General features: G+C 42.1%; 1 protein-coding gene across 7 annotated transcripts in view; it reads left to right on the top strand.

Moving 5' to 3' along the window:
- LOC110488996 (ecto-NOX disulfide-thiol exchanger 2) overlaps positions 1 to 15,849 on the top strand; it is a 296,941-nt gene that overhangs the window by 136,129 nt on the left and 144,963 nt on the right. For 6 of the 7 annotated variants that reach the window (XR_016486333.1, XR_016486332.1, XM_090198591.1 and 3 more), the window contains one exon: positions 10,291 to 10,434. The exons of the other annotated variant lie outside the window; for it this stretch is intronic. Coding sequence is in view for 3 of the 6 variants with exons in the window: in XM_090198591.1 (XP_090054717.1) it covers positions 10,291 to 10,434 (144 nt within the window). In the remaining 3 variants the exon portion in view is untranslated. The remainder of the gene's footprint in view (positions 1 to 10,290; positions 10,435 to 15,849) is intronic. 7 annotated transcript variants of the gene reach the window in all.

The following is a 15,849-nucleotide window of genomic DNA, read 5'->3' as shown; positions in this document are numbered from 1 at the left end:
TAAAATGCACAAAGTCAGCAGTGTAATGTTTGGATTCATTCTTGGCAGGTTAACTGTTGTCTTCACCTTTGGTCTGCTAATTTCCCCATAATCCCCAGTGTTCTTTTTCAATTGCTACCATGGTCATGCATATGCTTTTTATAGTTCTGTAAGGCAGCCCAACCATAAGTATTATCTTAACAAGCTCTAGGATGAACGTCTTAGATGTGTTCCTTATGCATGCCAATATATTGCCAGTTCAACTTTGGACTAAATGTGTTTATTCACTGATATATAATGAGTACGTAGTGGCGAATATACAAGCAATTGAGTTATGGCAATCAACTTATTTTAAGGATTTGATTCAAAAGGAGTTTAAGGGTCTTACATTTTATTTGACTACGGATGAAATTCTTCATTACTGGCATTATATTGGCATGCATAAGGAACGCATCTAAGATGTTCATCCTAGAGCTTGTTGTGTTTTTTTTTGGAAGAATGAATTACGACACAGCAAACTCGCGTTGAACATGCTTGATACATCTGTGAAGTCCCAGAGGACATCAGAGCGCAAAGTAGGCTCCAAATGGATTTGTCGGTCTTGGATTCAGCGCGATGGACACAGTCTGTCCAGCCAAGGGGTGTGGTGTGTGTTCACGCTGCTCTCTGGTGTGCGAGTGAGCCAAGATACTGAGTGGGCTCCTATTGCAGCTATTGAGATGGGTACAGAGGCTAATCCCAAACAGCCAACAAAGGGTTGTTGTGAATTTTGTATGGCCTGTTGGAACCTAGGCAGAGGAAGTCCTCCTGCACATTTTAGGCAGCCTGCCAGCCCACAGAGTAAAACCAACTATTCAGTTAGGTATTGTAAGTCTTGTCCAGAAGTGGTCATACGATGCAGAGACGTTTGGGGTTGTGCAGAGCGTCTGTTCTGCTCGTCCTGAAACGTAGGATGTTGGTTATGGGGTGTTTAATCATTTCTATATTCCTTTGAGATGTAGGTTACTTTTCTTTGATGTATACAGACTGAATGTCATGACTCCTGTGAAGACGCATGCGGGGTGCATATGGCTAAGTGTGTGTCTGTGTGCTATGAAAGTCATTGCTTTGTCACAACATGACCTTACCATTGGTGTGCTAATGTTGGGTGCTGTAAACTGAGATGCTAAACCAGAATTTAAATATTTTTCAAGAACAATTTAAGTTAAATCGAAACAACTTTCAAGCAACTGGTTTCACAAGCAACTGTCATTTTCAAATTGCTTGAAAGTTGTTTTGATTTAACTTAAATTGTTCTTGAAAAATATTTAAATTCTGGCTCTTTGGTTTTCTCTCAAATGGAGGAGAGTTTTACTACAAATGCACTGTTTTTATGGTAATCTGACTGACTTGATATAACCACATCTGAAGTTGCTATTGACTAATCCAATCAGATAAACAGACTGTTTTATGTTAATTGAAATGTGAATTAATCTGTAATGTACACTATATATCTAAAAGTATGTGTACACCCCTTCAAATGAGGGGATTTGGCTATTTCAGCCACACCAGTTGCTGACAGGTGTGTAAAATCTAACACACAGCCATGCAATCTTCGGAGACAAACATTGGCAGTAGAATGGCGCATACTGAAGAGCACATGACACCTTCATGGGGCGGCAGGGTAGCCTAGTGGTTAGAGCGTTGGACTAGTAACCGGAAGGTTTCAAGTTCAAACCCCCGAGCTGACAAGGTACAAATCTGTCGTTCTGCCCCTGAACAGGCAGTTCCTAGGCCGTCATTGAAAATAAGAGTTTGTTCTTAACTGACTTGCCTAGTTAAATAAAGGTAAAATAAATAAATAAATATCACCTTTCCAACAAGTTAGTTCATCAAATTTCTGCCCTGCTAGAGCTGCCCTGGTCAACTGTAAGGGGTGTTATTGTAAAGTGGAAATGTCCTGGAGCAACAACGGCTGAGCCGCAAAGTGGTAGGCCACACAAGCTCACAGAACGGGACCGCCGAGTGCTGAAGCGCGTAGAGCTTAAAAATGGTTTGTCCTTAGTTGCAACGCTCACTACCGAGTTCCAAACTGCCTCTGGAAGCAAGGTCAGCACAAGAACTGTTCGTTGGGAGCTTCATGTAATGGGTTTCCATGGCTGTGCAGCCGCACAGAAGCCTAAGATCACCATGTGTAATGCCAAACGTCGGCTGGAGCGGTGTAAAGCTCGCCGCTGTTGGACTCTGGACGGAAACGCCTTCTCTGGAGTGATGAATCAGACTTCACCACCTGGCCTCTAGGCCCTTAGGTCTAACGATTCTGTGCTTCCAACTTTGTGACAGCCCAACACCCAACACCCAACACCCATTACACAAGGTCCATACAAAAATGGTTTGTCAAGATCAATGTGGAAGAACTTGACTGGCCTGCACAGTGCACTCACCTCAACACCATCAAAACACCTTTGGGATGAAATGGAAAGGCCACTGTGAGCCCGGTCTAATCGTCCAGAATCAGTGCCCAAAGGCTCTTGTGGCTGAATGGAAGCAAGTCCCTGCAGCAATGTTCCAACATCTAGTGGAAAGCCTTCCCAGAAGAGTGGAAGCTGTTATAGCAGCAAAGAAGGGACCAACTCCATATTAAAGCCCATAATTTTGGAATGAGATGTTCAAGCAGGTGTCCACATACTTTTGCTCATGTAGGGTAACTTCAGTTAAGTGTTTGCTCATATAAAGAATGGAGCATACCTTTCTAGATTGCTTGCAGGAAAGGTGTTACCTAAGGGCATTTGCATGTCTAAGGAAGTCAATTCTACCTGCCAAAAGGACACTGATTGTACCCCCACAAAAGCAGTACTGATTGGAAGCCAGTGACCAATTTCCTTCTTCAGTTCATCATTTATTCTCGCATTTCCAAATGCCTGAAGCTACCACATTCATCTGTACAAACAATAGTACGCAAGTATAAACACCATGGGACCATGCAGCCATCACACCACTCAAGAAGGATACGAGTTCTGCCTCCTAGAGATGAATGTGCTTTGGTGCGAAAGTTCAAATCAATCCCAGAACAACAGCAAGGACCTTGAGAAGATGCTGGAGGAAACCGGTACAAAAGTATCTATATCCACAGTAAAACGAGTCCGATATCGACATAACCTAAAAGGCCACTCAGCAAGGATGAAGCCACTGCTCCAATACCAACATAAAAAAAGCTAGACTACGGTTTGCGACTTGATGTGGGTTCAAAGATCGTACTTTTTATGAGAAATGTCCTCTGGTCGGATGAAACAAAATATAACTATTTGGCCATAATGACCATCGTAATGTTTGGAGGAAAAAGTGGGAGGCTTGCAAGCCAAAGAACACCATCCCGACCGTGAAGCATGGGGGTGGCTGCATCATGTTGTGGGAGTGTTATGCTGCAGCACTTGCCAAAATAGATGGAATCATGAGACAGGAAGATTATGTGGATATATTGAAGCAACATCAAGACATCAGTCAGGAAGTTAAAGCTTGGTCACAACATGAGGTTGCCACCCCCGTGCTTCACGGTTGGGATGGTGTTCTTCGGCTTGCAAGCGTCCCCCTTTTTCCTCCAAACATTACGATGGTCATTATGGCCCAACAGTTCTAGTTTTGTTTGATCAGACCAGAGGACATTTCTCCAAAAAGTACAATCTTTGTCCTATGAGTGTCATCTGATGAAGATCATCATAGGTTAGTGATTCATTTTATCTCTATTTGTGCTTTTTGTGACTGGCCGGAAAAATGGCTGTTTTCTGTGGCTTGGTGGTGACCTAACATAATCATTTGTGGTGCTTTTGCCGTAAAGCCTATTTGAAATCGGACACTGTGGTGGGATTAACAACAAGATTACCTTTAAAACGGTATAAAATACATGTAAGTTTGAGGAATTTTAATTATGATATTTCTGTTTCCAATTTGACACTTTCACTGGCTGTTGTCATATCATCCCGTTAACGGGATTGCAAGCCCTAAGAAGTTTTAACAAAAATTTGTCGAGTGGTTGAAACACTTTGGTTGGAGTCATTAAAACTTGTTTATGTGAACTTCCGATTTCAACTGTATGTTTTTCCTGAGCTCTGTGTGTTCTTCTGCAGAACTGAGATGGATCTCTCTGACACAGACCAGTCTGCTATTCTATATTTTCAGATATTTTTTGTCTGACAACAAAGTCTAGCAAAACCATTGTAAACCTAGATAATTTAAGCATTTTTTCATGAGAACCGGGCTGGTCTCTCCCTGACCCTGTTCTGAGTTACAAATAACACACGTCCAGTTAGAGAAGTGGAAATCTCTGATATATTAGGCTCGGAACACAATTTAATTAGTTTATTGTTTCCTGGGATTTTGGGGCAATATCCACATTGATATTGTTTCCATAATTCATCAGCCACTACTCTCCTTATTGCTTTATTCTCTGGATCAGGGGTTCTTCAACATGTTCATCCTGGGTCCCAAATTAGAAATTCTGTGATTTCCTGGGACCCAAGCTTGTGAAAACATGCAACTGTACGGAATTATCAGTACATTTATTTGTCCTTATGCCTAAAACAAATGCAATAAATACAAAAACAAATATCAATGAAATACCCATATACAGTGGGGAGAACAAGTATTTGATACACTGCCAATTTTGCAGGTTTTCCTACTTACAAAGCATGTAGAGTTCTGTAATTTTTATCATAGGTACACTTCAACTGTGAGAGACGGAATCGAAAACAAAAATCCAGAAAATCACATTGTTTGATTTTTAAGTAATTCATTTTATTGCAGGACATAAGTATTTGATACATCAGAAAAGCAGAACTGAATATTTGGTACAGAAACCCTTTGTTTGCAATTACAGAGATCATATGTTTCCTGTAGTTCTTGACCAGGTTTGCACACACTGCAGCAGGGAATTTGGCCCACTCCTCCATACAGACCTTCTCCAGATCCTTCAGGTTTCGGGGCTGTCGCTGGGCAATACGGACTTTCAGCTCCCTCCAAAGATTTTCTATTGGGTTCAGGTCTGGAGACTGGCTAGGCCACTCCAGGACCTTGAGATGCTTCTTACGGAGCCACTCCTTAGTTCCCCTAGCTGTGTGTATCGGGTCGTTGTCATGCTGGAAGACCCATCCACGACCCATCTTCAATGCTCTTACTGAGGGAAGGAGGTTGTTGGGCAAGATCTCTCGATACATGGCCCCATCCATCCTCCCCTCAATATGGTGCAATCGTCCTTTCCCCTTTGCATAAAAGCAGTCCCAAAGAATGATGTTTCCACCTCCATGCTTCACGGTTGGGATGGTGTTCTTGGGGTTGTACTCATCCTTCTTCCTCCAAACACGGCGAGTGGAGTTTAGACCAAATAGCTCTATTTTTGTCTCATCAGACCACATGATCTCCTCCCATTCCTCCTCTTGATCATCCAGATGGTCATTGGCAAACTTCAGACGGGCCAGGACATGCACTGACTTGAGCAGGGGGACCTTGAGTGTGCTGCAGGATTTTAATCCATGACGGCGTAGTGTGTTACGAATGGTTTTCTTTGAAACTGTGGTCCCAGTTCTCTTCAGGTCATTGACCAGGTCCTGCCGTGTAGTTCTGGGCTGATCCCTCACATTCCTCGTGATCATTGATGCCCCGCGAGGTGAGATCTTGCATGGAGCCCCAGACAGACGGTGATTGACCGTCATCTTGAACTTCTTCCATTTTCTAATAATTGCGCCAAGAGTTGTTGACTTCTCACCAAGCTGCTTGCCTATTGTCCTGTAGCCCATCCCAGCCTTGTGCAGGTCTACAATTTTATCCCTGATATCCTTACACAGCTCTCTGGTCTTGGCCATAGTGGAGAGGTTGGAGTCTGTTTGATTGAGTGTGTGGACATGTGTCTTTTATACAGGTAACGAGTTCAAACAGGTGCAGTTAATACAGGTAATGAGTGGAGAACAGGAGGGCTTCTTAAAGAAAAACTAACTAAGGTCTGTGAGAGACGGAATTCTTACTGGTTGGTAGGTGATCAAATACTTATGTCATGCAATAAAATGTAAATTAATTACTTAAAAATCATACAATGTGATTTTATTGATTTTTGTTTTAGATTCCGTCTCTCACAGATGAAGTGTACCTATGATAAAAATTACAGACCTCTACATGCTTTGTAAGTGGGAAAACCTGCAAAATTGGCAGTGTATCAAATACTTGTTCATGTTTATTTTTATTTTTCCACATTACAAACACATCTCTAGGTTGGAACTGTTGCTGTTAAAATATAATACATCATTTTAATTCTGAACAGGAAAAAACTGATCACATCACACGGATGTATAACAGAACACACACAGGCTCATTTTTTTGATAGTACAACCCTGAGTAACAGTTCAGATGAATGATCAGGCCCACTGTGCATCCTACTGTAGAAATTGTTGAAAAAAAGGTATCGGTTGGAACTGTTGCTTTTAAAATACAACAAATCCTGTTTTATTCTGAACTGGAAGAAACTGATCACATCACACAGATGTTGACCAGAAAACACACAGTCCTAATGAGAGGGGTATGGCGGGTTGAAGTTTTCAACAAGCAGGTCTAGTCAGTGCAACCCTGAGGTGAGTCTTTTTCTGTACTTGTTTTTTAAGTAATCTAGAGTGGAGAACTCTGACTCACATAGGTATGTGGTGCCAAACTGAACCAGAACATCTACTGTTTTACCAGTCACGCAGGAGTCCGCTTCCTGTTGTAGATGAGCAACCCAGAACTATGAGTGTTTGCCTCAAAAAGCCTATTGCTTCAATCAGTTTATTCCACTATATATACTCCCAATATATTTCAATCAGATTATTCCACTTGTATTTAAACAGCAACAGTTCCAACCTAGACTTGTTTTCAACAATAACTTCTACAGTAAGCTGTACAGTAGGCCTACATTTTTGTAGTGTTACTTAGGGTTGCAGTAGCTAGCTATTAGCTGTGTACAAGGGGATTGTTTGAAAGAAAAACTCCCATCTACTATGAGAGAGTACTCCCTTATTTCTTCTCATCACCTGTTATAAAATTACGACAATTCCTTGCTAGCTGACTTACTTTCCACTGCCGAAGCACCGTTTCCTGAAACATTCTGTCCTGTTCTGAAATAACTTCCTGGGTTTACTGTCATGCTGTGGATGTTTTGTCAGGATGTGTTGTTTTAATTTGTTTTGAGAGACTCATTAATAAGCACTCCCCGCACAAAACACATTGTGTGTGCTCCTCGTTATTTCTCAAAGTTTGTATGAAACCAACTCCAAGCTGTATTTGCGTTTTCATGACGTTTGAGCTCAGTCAGAACTGGTGGCTAACATCCATTTGATGACAGTGGTGACTGATGGCCTGTGGGAATGACAAGTAAGTGTCTGACAGTGCACCATCTGCTGCTGAACGACAGCGCTGCAGCGTGATCTTCAATAAAACTACAGGAAAAATATCTGGTAATCCGCGAAGCACACAGGCTTCTCTCTCCCACCCGCGCAGCTGCCAAACCGAGCAGAGACACCACTGCTAAGCTGAGAGCACAGTTGCACTTGGCCAATTCATGAAATAATTATATGTTTAGTCTGACACGTCGCGACGCCACATCGACCCGTTCTTTAAAGGCTGCTCTGAAAGACGCTACCCATCTGTGGGAGGAATAGAACTGGTTTTAGGAAGGGACTGTCTGCTTGGAGCTGTTGGACAGATTGGCTCATTGCTATTTTGGAGCCTGTAGTCACTTTAGATACTAGACTTCTATGAAGAGTGTGTGGTGGGTTCATAACTAATGGTAGTCACTTTAGATACTAGACTTCTATGAAGAGTGTGTGGTGAGTTCATAACTAATGGTAGTCACTTTAGATACTAGACTTCTATGAAGAGTGTGTGGTGGGTTCATAACTAATGGTAGTCACTTTAGATACTAGACTTCTATGAAGAGTGTGTGGTGGGTTCATAACTAATGGTAGTCACTTTAGATACTAGACTTCTATGAAGAGTGTGTGGTGGGTTCATAACTAATGGTAGTCACTTTAGATACTAGACTTCTATGAAGAGTGTGTGGTGGGTTCATAACTAATGGTAGTCACTTTAGATACTAGACTTCTATGAAGAGTGTGTGGTGGGTTCATAACTAATGGTAGTCACTTTAGATACTAGACTTCTATGAAGAGTGTGTGGTGGGTTCATAACTAATGGTAGTCACTTTAGATACTAGACTTCTATGAAGAGTGTGTGGTGGGTTCATAACTAATGGTAGTCACTTTAGATACTAGACTTCTATGAAGAGTGTGTGGTGGGTTCATAACTAATGGTAGTCACTTTAGATAATAGACTTCTATGAAGAGTGTGTGGTGGGTTCATAACTAATGGTAGTCACTTTAGATACTAGACTTCTATGAAGAGTGTGTGGTAAGTTCATAACTAATGGTAGTCACTTTAGATACTAGACTTCTATGAAGAGTGTGTGGTGGGTTCATAACTAATGGTAGTCACTTTAGATACTAGACTTCTATGAAGAGTGTGTGGTGGGTTCATAACTAATGGTAGTCACTTTAGATACTAGACTTCTATGAAGAGTGTGTGGTGGGTTCATAACTAATGGTAGTCACTTTAGATGCTAGACTTCTATGAAGAGTGTGTGGTGGGTTCATAACTAATGGTAGTCACTTTAGATAATAGACTTCTATGAAGAGTGTGTGGTGGGTTCATAACTCACAGGGGTCTTTGTGTGTGTAATCCTATCTTGGTTCCTCTCAGGACAGAAATATACTGGGATAGAAATTAAACCGCTAAATTAGAAAAGAGACCAGAAAAGATGTTCAGAAACTCTGTTATTGGTTCTGAGATGCTCCCTAGTGTCCCCACTGTCTAAAGACCTGAACAGAGAGACAGAACTCTGGAGATTCTGACATAGTGTTAAGTTGTAGGGCTCTCTAAGGTGTTTCCTTCAAGAAGTGAAGTATGTTAACTCCGGACTTTGTTAGATCCTGAACATATGGTTTCTTATGGTTGAATAGAGTTGTATTTCCACAGTCTGTTTTCTTTAGTTTAGACTTCTCCGAGGTCAAACAGTCTGTGGCATACATTTCTCTCCACATATTACATTTTTGTAGCCTATGTACTCTGCTCTGTGGATATATTGTGAATGTGTTAAACAATAGTGTCTTACTCAAGATTAATCTGGTTGAACATGTCTGCTTGTTGTGTTTCTGTTGTGGTTTATAGATCTATGGTCTATCTGGTTGAACATGGCTGCTTGTGTATCTGTTGTGGTTTATAGATCTATGGTCTATCTGGTTTAACATGTCTGCTTGTTGTGTTTCTGTTGTGGTTTATAGATCTATGGTCCATCTGGTTGAACATGGCTGCTTGTTGTGTTTCTGTTGTGGTTTATAGATCTATGGTCTATCTGGTTGAACATGGCTGCTTGTTGTGTTTCTGTTGTGGTTTCCATATTTATGGTCTATCTGGTTGAACATGGCTGCTTGTTGTGGTTTATAGATCTATGGTCCATCTGGTTGAACATGTCTGTCTGCTTGTTGTGGTTTATAGATCTATGGTACATCTGGTTGAACATGGCTGCTTGTATATCTGTTGTGGTTTATAGATCTATGGTCTATCTGGTTGAACATGTCTGCTTGTTGTGGTTTATAGATCTATGGTACATCTGGTTGAACATGTCTGCTTGTTGTGGTTTATAGATCTATGGTACATCTGGTTGAACAGGGCTGCTTGTGTATCTGTTGTGGTTTATAGATCTATGGTCTATCTGGTTGAACATGTCTGCTTGTTGTGGTTTATAGATCTATGGTACATCTGGTTGAACATGGCTGCTTGTGTATCTGTTGTGGTTTATAGATCGATGGTCCATCTGGTTTAACATGTCTGCTTGTTGTGGTTTATAGATCTATGGTCCATCTGGTTTAACATGGCTGCTTGTGTATCTGTTGTGGTTTATAGATATATGGTCTATCTGGTTGAACATGTCTGCTTGTTGTGGTTTATAGATCGATGGTCCATCTGGTTTAACATGTCTGCTTGTTGTGGTTTATAGATCTATGGTCCATCTGGTTTAACATGGCTGCTTGTGTATCTGTTGTGGTTTATAGATCTATGGTCCATCTGGTTTAACATGTCTGCTTGTTGTGTTTCTGTTGTGGTTTATAGATCTATGGTCCATCTGGTTTAACATGGCTGCTTGTTGTGGTTTATAGATCTATGGTCCATCTGGTTGAACAGGGCTGCTTGTTGTGGTTTATAGATCTATGGTCCATCTGGTTTAACATGGCTGCTTGTTGTGTTTCTGTTGTGTTTCAGGACTGAACCCGTTGTCCTTTGACCCGTCCTCCAACAACGAACCCCTGCAGTTCAGCAACTCAAACGTGCCGCTGGTGTCAGACTGTCCCCTGGAGAACGGAGCTGAGAAGAGCATTAAGAGGAAGAGACCCAGCCTGCCCCCAGGTACTATAGTACTGTCATATTACTGCGGTATATAAGAAGTACATAACACTACACAGCTCTGTCTCCAGGTTTTATATTACTGTCATATTACTGCAGTATATAAGAAGTACATAACACTACACAGCTCTGCCTCCAGGTACTATAGTACTGTCATATTACTGCGGTATATAAGAAGTACATAACACTACACAGCTCTGCCTCCAGGTACTATAGTACTGTCATATTACTGCGGTATATAAGAAGTACATAATGCTACACAGCTCTGCCTCCAGGTACTATAGTACTGTCATATTACTGCGGTATATAAGAAGTACATAATGCTACACAGCTCTGCCTCCAGGTACTATACTTTCCTACCAAGCAAAAAGGCAGTAACCGCTCATAGTGTGGAACTGAGAGAAATTGCTTTATTTACCTTGGTTTCACAGTAACTGTGATGTTACTGCTAACATGACCCCCATTTTATCCAAAACACAATACAATAGAGGCAGGATACTTGTCCACATGATTACGCATGTATTTAATGTAGCAAAAATGACATTATCTAGTTTTCGACCAAATGAGCAGTTACTGCCTTTTTGCTTGGTAGGGCAGTATAGTACTGTCATATTACTGCAGTATATAAGAAGTACATAACACTACACAGCTCTTCCTCCAGGTACAATAAAATACTGTTACAATTGAGGTGTACATCAGTTGTACCTATGCATTTTATACTATGAGACTGGGAGAATCATTTAAAGTGAGGTCAACTTGGTAAAATGTCATGTTTTCCATCCTGAGGGCCTTATTGCCAGTTAGTCCTTTGGAGGTCAGGCCTGTCTGTCTAAAATCTGCAGGATTGTGGTCTGCTGGGATTGCAGCTCTCACACCTTAGCCTGGCTGTTACTATGCCTACAGCACCTGCCAATCAATGCTCAGAAATGCCTTCAGGCATCTCTCACGGAGTGTTCTGTCACACGGAGGGTAATGTGCTGAGAGGAAGTGTGCGTGCGCCCCCGCTTTCATGTGTGTGTTGACTTTTTCATTACTAAATGAGGCCTAGTTTTAATCAGTGGCTGTGCATTCTAATTAAAGAATGTCTCTAATTAATTGCATTATGACAAGTAGAATGAGAAGGGCCTTAAGACAGAGGTGTTGCTGTGTGTTTTCTGCTGTCTTGGTGACCTTAATTGGTCAGGATTAATTGTCAGTGTTAATAAACCACTCTTTTTACCATTCGTCTTTGTGCAAAATTTTCAATAAATGACCCTTTCTCGTGAGTTTCAGTTCTCACTAATTAATATTATTCTGAATTATTCTGCGTCGTTACCAACCCAGAGCTAGACATGAAGACCGTGAGTAGGTTTAGATTGATGGAGGTACATAAGGACACGTTCGATGTGTATTTAATAAACATGGTGTTTGTGCAGAACAATGTTAGTCTATGAACAGTTGCACTGAAATTGACTAGAGCGACAGATAACCTGAGGAGAATCAACACACTTCAATGCTCTCTTGCCTCAGCATATGCTCTAGTGTGTTGCGTGTTCAGGCGTTCATGGTATAATTTACTGACAGGTTAACTTGACCCTAGACGTTTTTTATCCTAAGTTCACTTACGAAGACGAAGAAAGAAACCACGAACGGGGATGAGATCTTATGGTCATTTATGGGACAGTATTCTCAATTTCAGTCCGAGACATCTAACAGACCTCGAAAAGCTCTGTTTTAATGAATGTAGCCTATTGAAAGGGTGAATGACCGATAAACCTTGGATAGAGTGTCAGTCTTGTCCTGTAGATATACGCACAGAGAGACACATAAAATATTGGCTCACGTGTAAGTGCTCGTCATTATGAAAACCTGTGTGAATGACCGTGTCCCAATATCCGTAATTGCGTTGTAAATAGTAGGCTGATTGGGTGTACGTAAATGGAACGTTTCATAGTACATGACATGTCAGTCTGCCTGGTTTTCTGAGTGCATGTTTGTTTAAGAGAGTGTGTAATGTCACTGCTCAGATGAAAGCCAGTCAGAGAACTTTAGATAAAAGCCACTGCACACAAATCTAATACACTATTTCCCTTTGGAGGGGAGAGAGCACTCATTGTTTTACGGTGTCTTAGAGAGATAAAAAGATAGTGACTAATCAAAGTATGGTGTTTTTAACAACATCCTTACACGTTAAAACCTCACGCTGTGCGCTGGTTTAGACGTGTTACACCTCACAAACCCTCAAGAGTGGCTCTGTCTACGTGCACCTGCTTAGCAACAGAACATTAGATAATGATGACTTACCATTAACGACAGCGCCGGGGTCCCTCAGCCTTTCAGAACACTGCCATTATATCTATTATTGCTGTGTTACATTAATCTGCTCCCTAATGGAAAACCTGTTAAATGGGGACAATCTGCTGCATCGGGAGCTGGGTACATTTAGTGGCTTTAATGTTCTCTAGCATCACAAGAACCAGTCCAGTCCTCCAGCTCTGTGAGAAGATGGAGCACGGACTAATTAGCAGCCATGTGGATTTACCCTCGTTAAGGAATTCTAATGGATATATTCATCTCGTTAGACGCAGAAACACGCACACTCAGCATCACCGTTCCTCTGGTGATTGGGGGGGGGGAGTAATGTATGCAGTGGGAGATTCCCAAGACGCAAACAGTGATATTTAAAGGATGTTTACTCCGTGTAGTAAAGTTTAAACCACTAAACTTCTAAATGTCTCAAACAAGAAGCAGAAGTGGTTAACTTACATTAGTAAATGGTGTCCTAACAGACACTGCAACTGTCGTTAGTTTTAATGGCTTTGACTCTCTATTAATAGCCTATTAGCTGGGAAAAACTGAATTCATGCTCAACACCTTGTAATTCATGCAATAACTAAAAAATGTTTTGCTTTTATGACGACATTGTATTAATAAGTCAACACTGGGAAAACCTGGAAAGTTAAAGTGCAAAGGGAATCCTGCCTACTCAACACTTTGTTAGAGAATACCCAACACAATGTTGGCTTATGGTGTTCTATTTAGTGCGGTATGAAAGGAAATGCAGAGTTAATTCATTGTCTTTGTCTTGGGCCTGGTAGAATGGAGTCATTATGTCTTGTGCCTGGTAGAATGGAGTCATTGTCTTGGGCCTGGTAGAATGGAGTCATTATGTCTTGGGCCTGGTAGAATGGAGTCATTATGTCTTGGGCCTGGTAGAATGGAGTCATTATGTCTTGTGCCTGGTAGAATGGAGTCATTATGTCTTGTGCCTGGTAGAATGGAGTCATTATGTCTTGGGCCTGGTAAATATTTCAGCACATTAAGCTTGCTTTCATTAGCAAACTCACTAAGATTTGTATATAGCTTTGCCTTGTAAAGTTGAGGATGCATTCGTCCATGGTAAGGAAATCTGGCATTTAAACATCACATAAGCTGAGCCACAACGTGCCATGCTGTATGGCTGTTCTTGATGTTGTCTTTATATAACCAACCAAAGACCAAGATGGTTTTGCCTACTTGTACTGTACAGCTGTGGGGGATGGCCAAGATTGTATAGCCTACTTATACTGTATAGCTGTGGGGGATGGCCAAGATGGTATAGCTTACTTGTACTGTATAGCTGTGGGGGATGGCCAAGATGGTTTTGCCTACTTGTACTGTATAGCTGTGGGGGATGGCCAAGATGGTTTTGCCTACTTGTACTGTATAGCTGTGGGGGATGGCCAAGATGGTTTTGCCTACTTATACTGTACAGCTGTGGGGGATGGCCAAGATGGTATAGCCTACTTATACTTTGCGTTATCTTGGCCAGGTCGCAGTTGTAAATGAGAACTTGTACTCAATTGGTCTACCTGGTTAAATAAAGGTGAAATTAACAAACAATACTGTATAGCATGTTGTAACATGCGCCGGTGTAGACTAGATTTCACCATGAAATGCTTACTTAAGACCCTTTTCCCAACAATGCAGAGTTAACAATCAAGAAAAATAATGAAATAGTAAGGTCGCTGGTTCAAATACCCAAACTGACTAGGTGACATATGCAGATGCCCTTGAGCAAGGCACTTAACCTTAATTGCTCCTGTAAGTCACTCTGACAAAAAATGTGTGTGTAGCATCAATATGAATGTGTGTGAGCATATGTAGTGTGTTTGTGTGTGCCTGACAAGGTGACCGGGAACATTTTAATTTACCAGCCATTTGAAAAATTTTGCGACACATACAGTACCAGTCAAAAGTTTGGACACACCTACTAATTTCAGGGTTTTTCTTTATTTTTACTACACTGCTCAAAAAAAATAAAGGGAACACTTAAACAACACAATGTAACTCCAAGTCAATCACACTTCTGTGAAATCAAACTGTCCACTTAGGAAGCAACACTGATTGACAATAAATGTCACATGCAGTTGTGCAAATGGAATAGACAACAAGTGGAAATTATAGGCAATTAGCAAGACACCCCCAATAAAGGAGTGGTTCTGCAGGTGGGGACCACAGACCACTTCTCAGTTCCTTGCTTCCTGGCTGATGTTTTGGTCACTTTTGAATGCTGGCGGTGCTTTCACTCTAGTGGTAGCATGAGACGGAGTCTACAACCCACACAAGTGGCTCAGGTAGTGCAGCTCATCCAGGATGGCACATCAATGCGAGCTGTGGCAAGAACGTTTGCTGTGTCTGTCAGCGTAGTGTCCAGAGCATGGAGGCGCTACCAGGAGTCAGGCCAGTACATCAGGAGACGTGGAGGAGGCCGTAGGAGGGCAACAACCCAGCAGCAGGACCGCTACCTCCGCCTTTGTGCAAGGAGGAGCAGGAGGAGCACTGCCAGAGCCCTGCAAAATGACCTCCAGCAGGCCACAAATGTGCATGTGTCTGCTCAAACGGTCAGAAACAGACTCCATGAGGGTGGTATGAGGGCCCGACGTCCACATGTGGGGGTTGTGCTTACAGCCCAACACCGTGCAGGATGTTTGGCATTTGCCAGAGAACACCAAGATTGGCAAATTCGCCACTGGCGCCCTGTGCTCTTCACAGATTAAAGCAGGTTCACACTGAGCACATGTGACAGACGTGACAGAGTCTGGAGATGCTGTGGAGAACGTTCTGCTGCCTGCAACATCCTCCAGCATGACCGGTTTGGCGGTGGGTCAGTCATGGTGTGGGGTGTCATTTCTTTGGGGGGCTGCACAGCCCTCCATGTGCTCGCCAGACGTAACCTGACTGCCATTAGGTACCGAGATGAGATCCTCAGACCCCTTGTGAGACCATATGCTGGTGCTGTTGGCCCTGGGTTCTTCGTAATGAAAGACAATGCTAGGCCTCATGTGGCTGGAGTGTGTCAGCAGTTGCTGCAAGAGGAAGGCATTGATGCTATGGACTGGCCCACCCTTCCCCAGACCTGAATCAAATTGAGCACATCTGGAACATCATGTCTCGCTC

Source organism: Oncorhynchus mykiss, chromosome 14 (assembly GCF_057628025.1).
Source record: "Oncorhynchus mykiss isolate SJ-2025 chromosome 14, ASM5762802v1, whole genome shotgun sequence".
Lineage (NCBI taxonomy): Eukaryota > Metazoa > Chordata > Actinopteri > Salmoniformes > Salmonidae > Oncorhynchus > Oncorhynchus mykiss.
The sequence above is the reverse complement of the archived record's forward strand: the minus strand, read 5'-3'. Positions and strand labels throughout refer to the sequence as shown.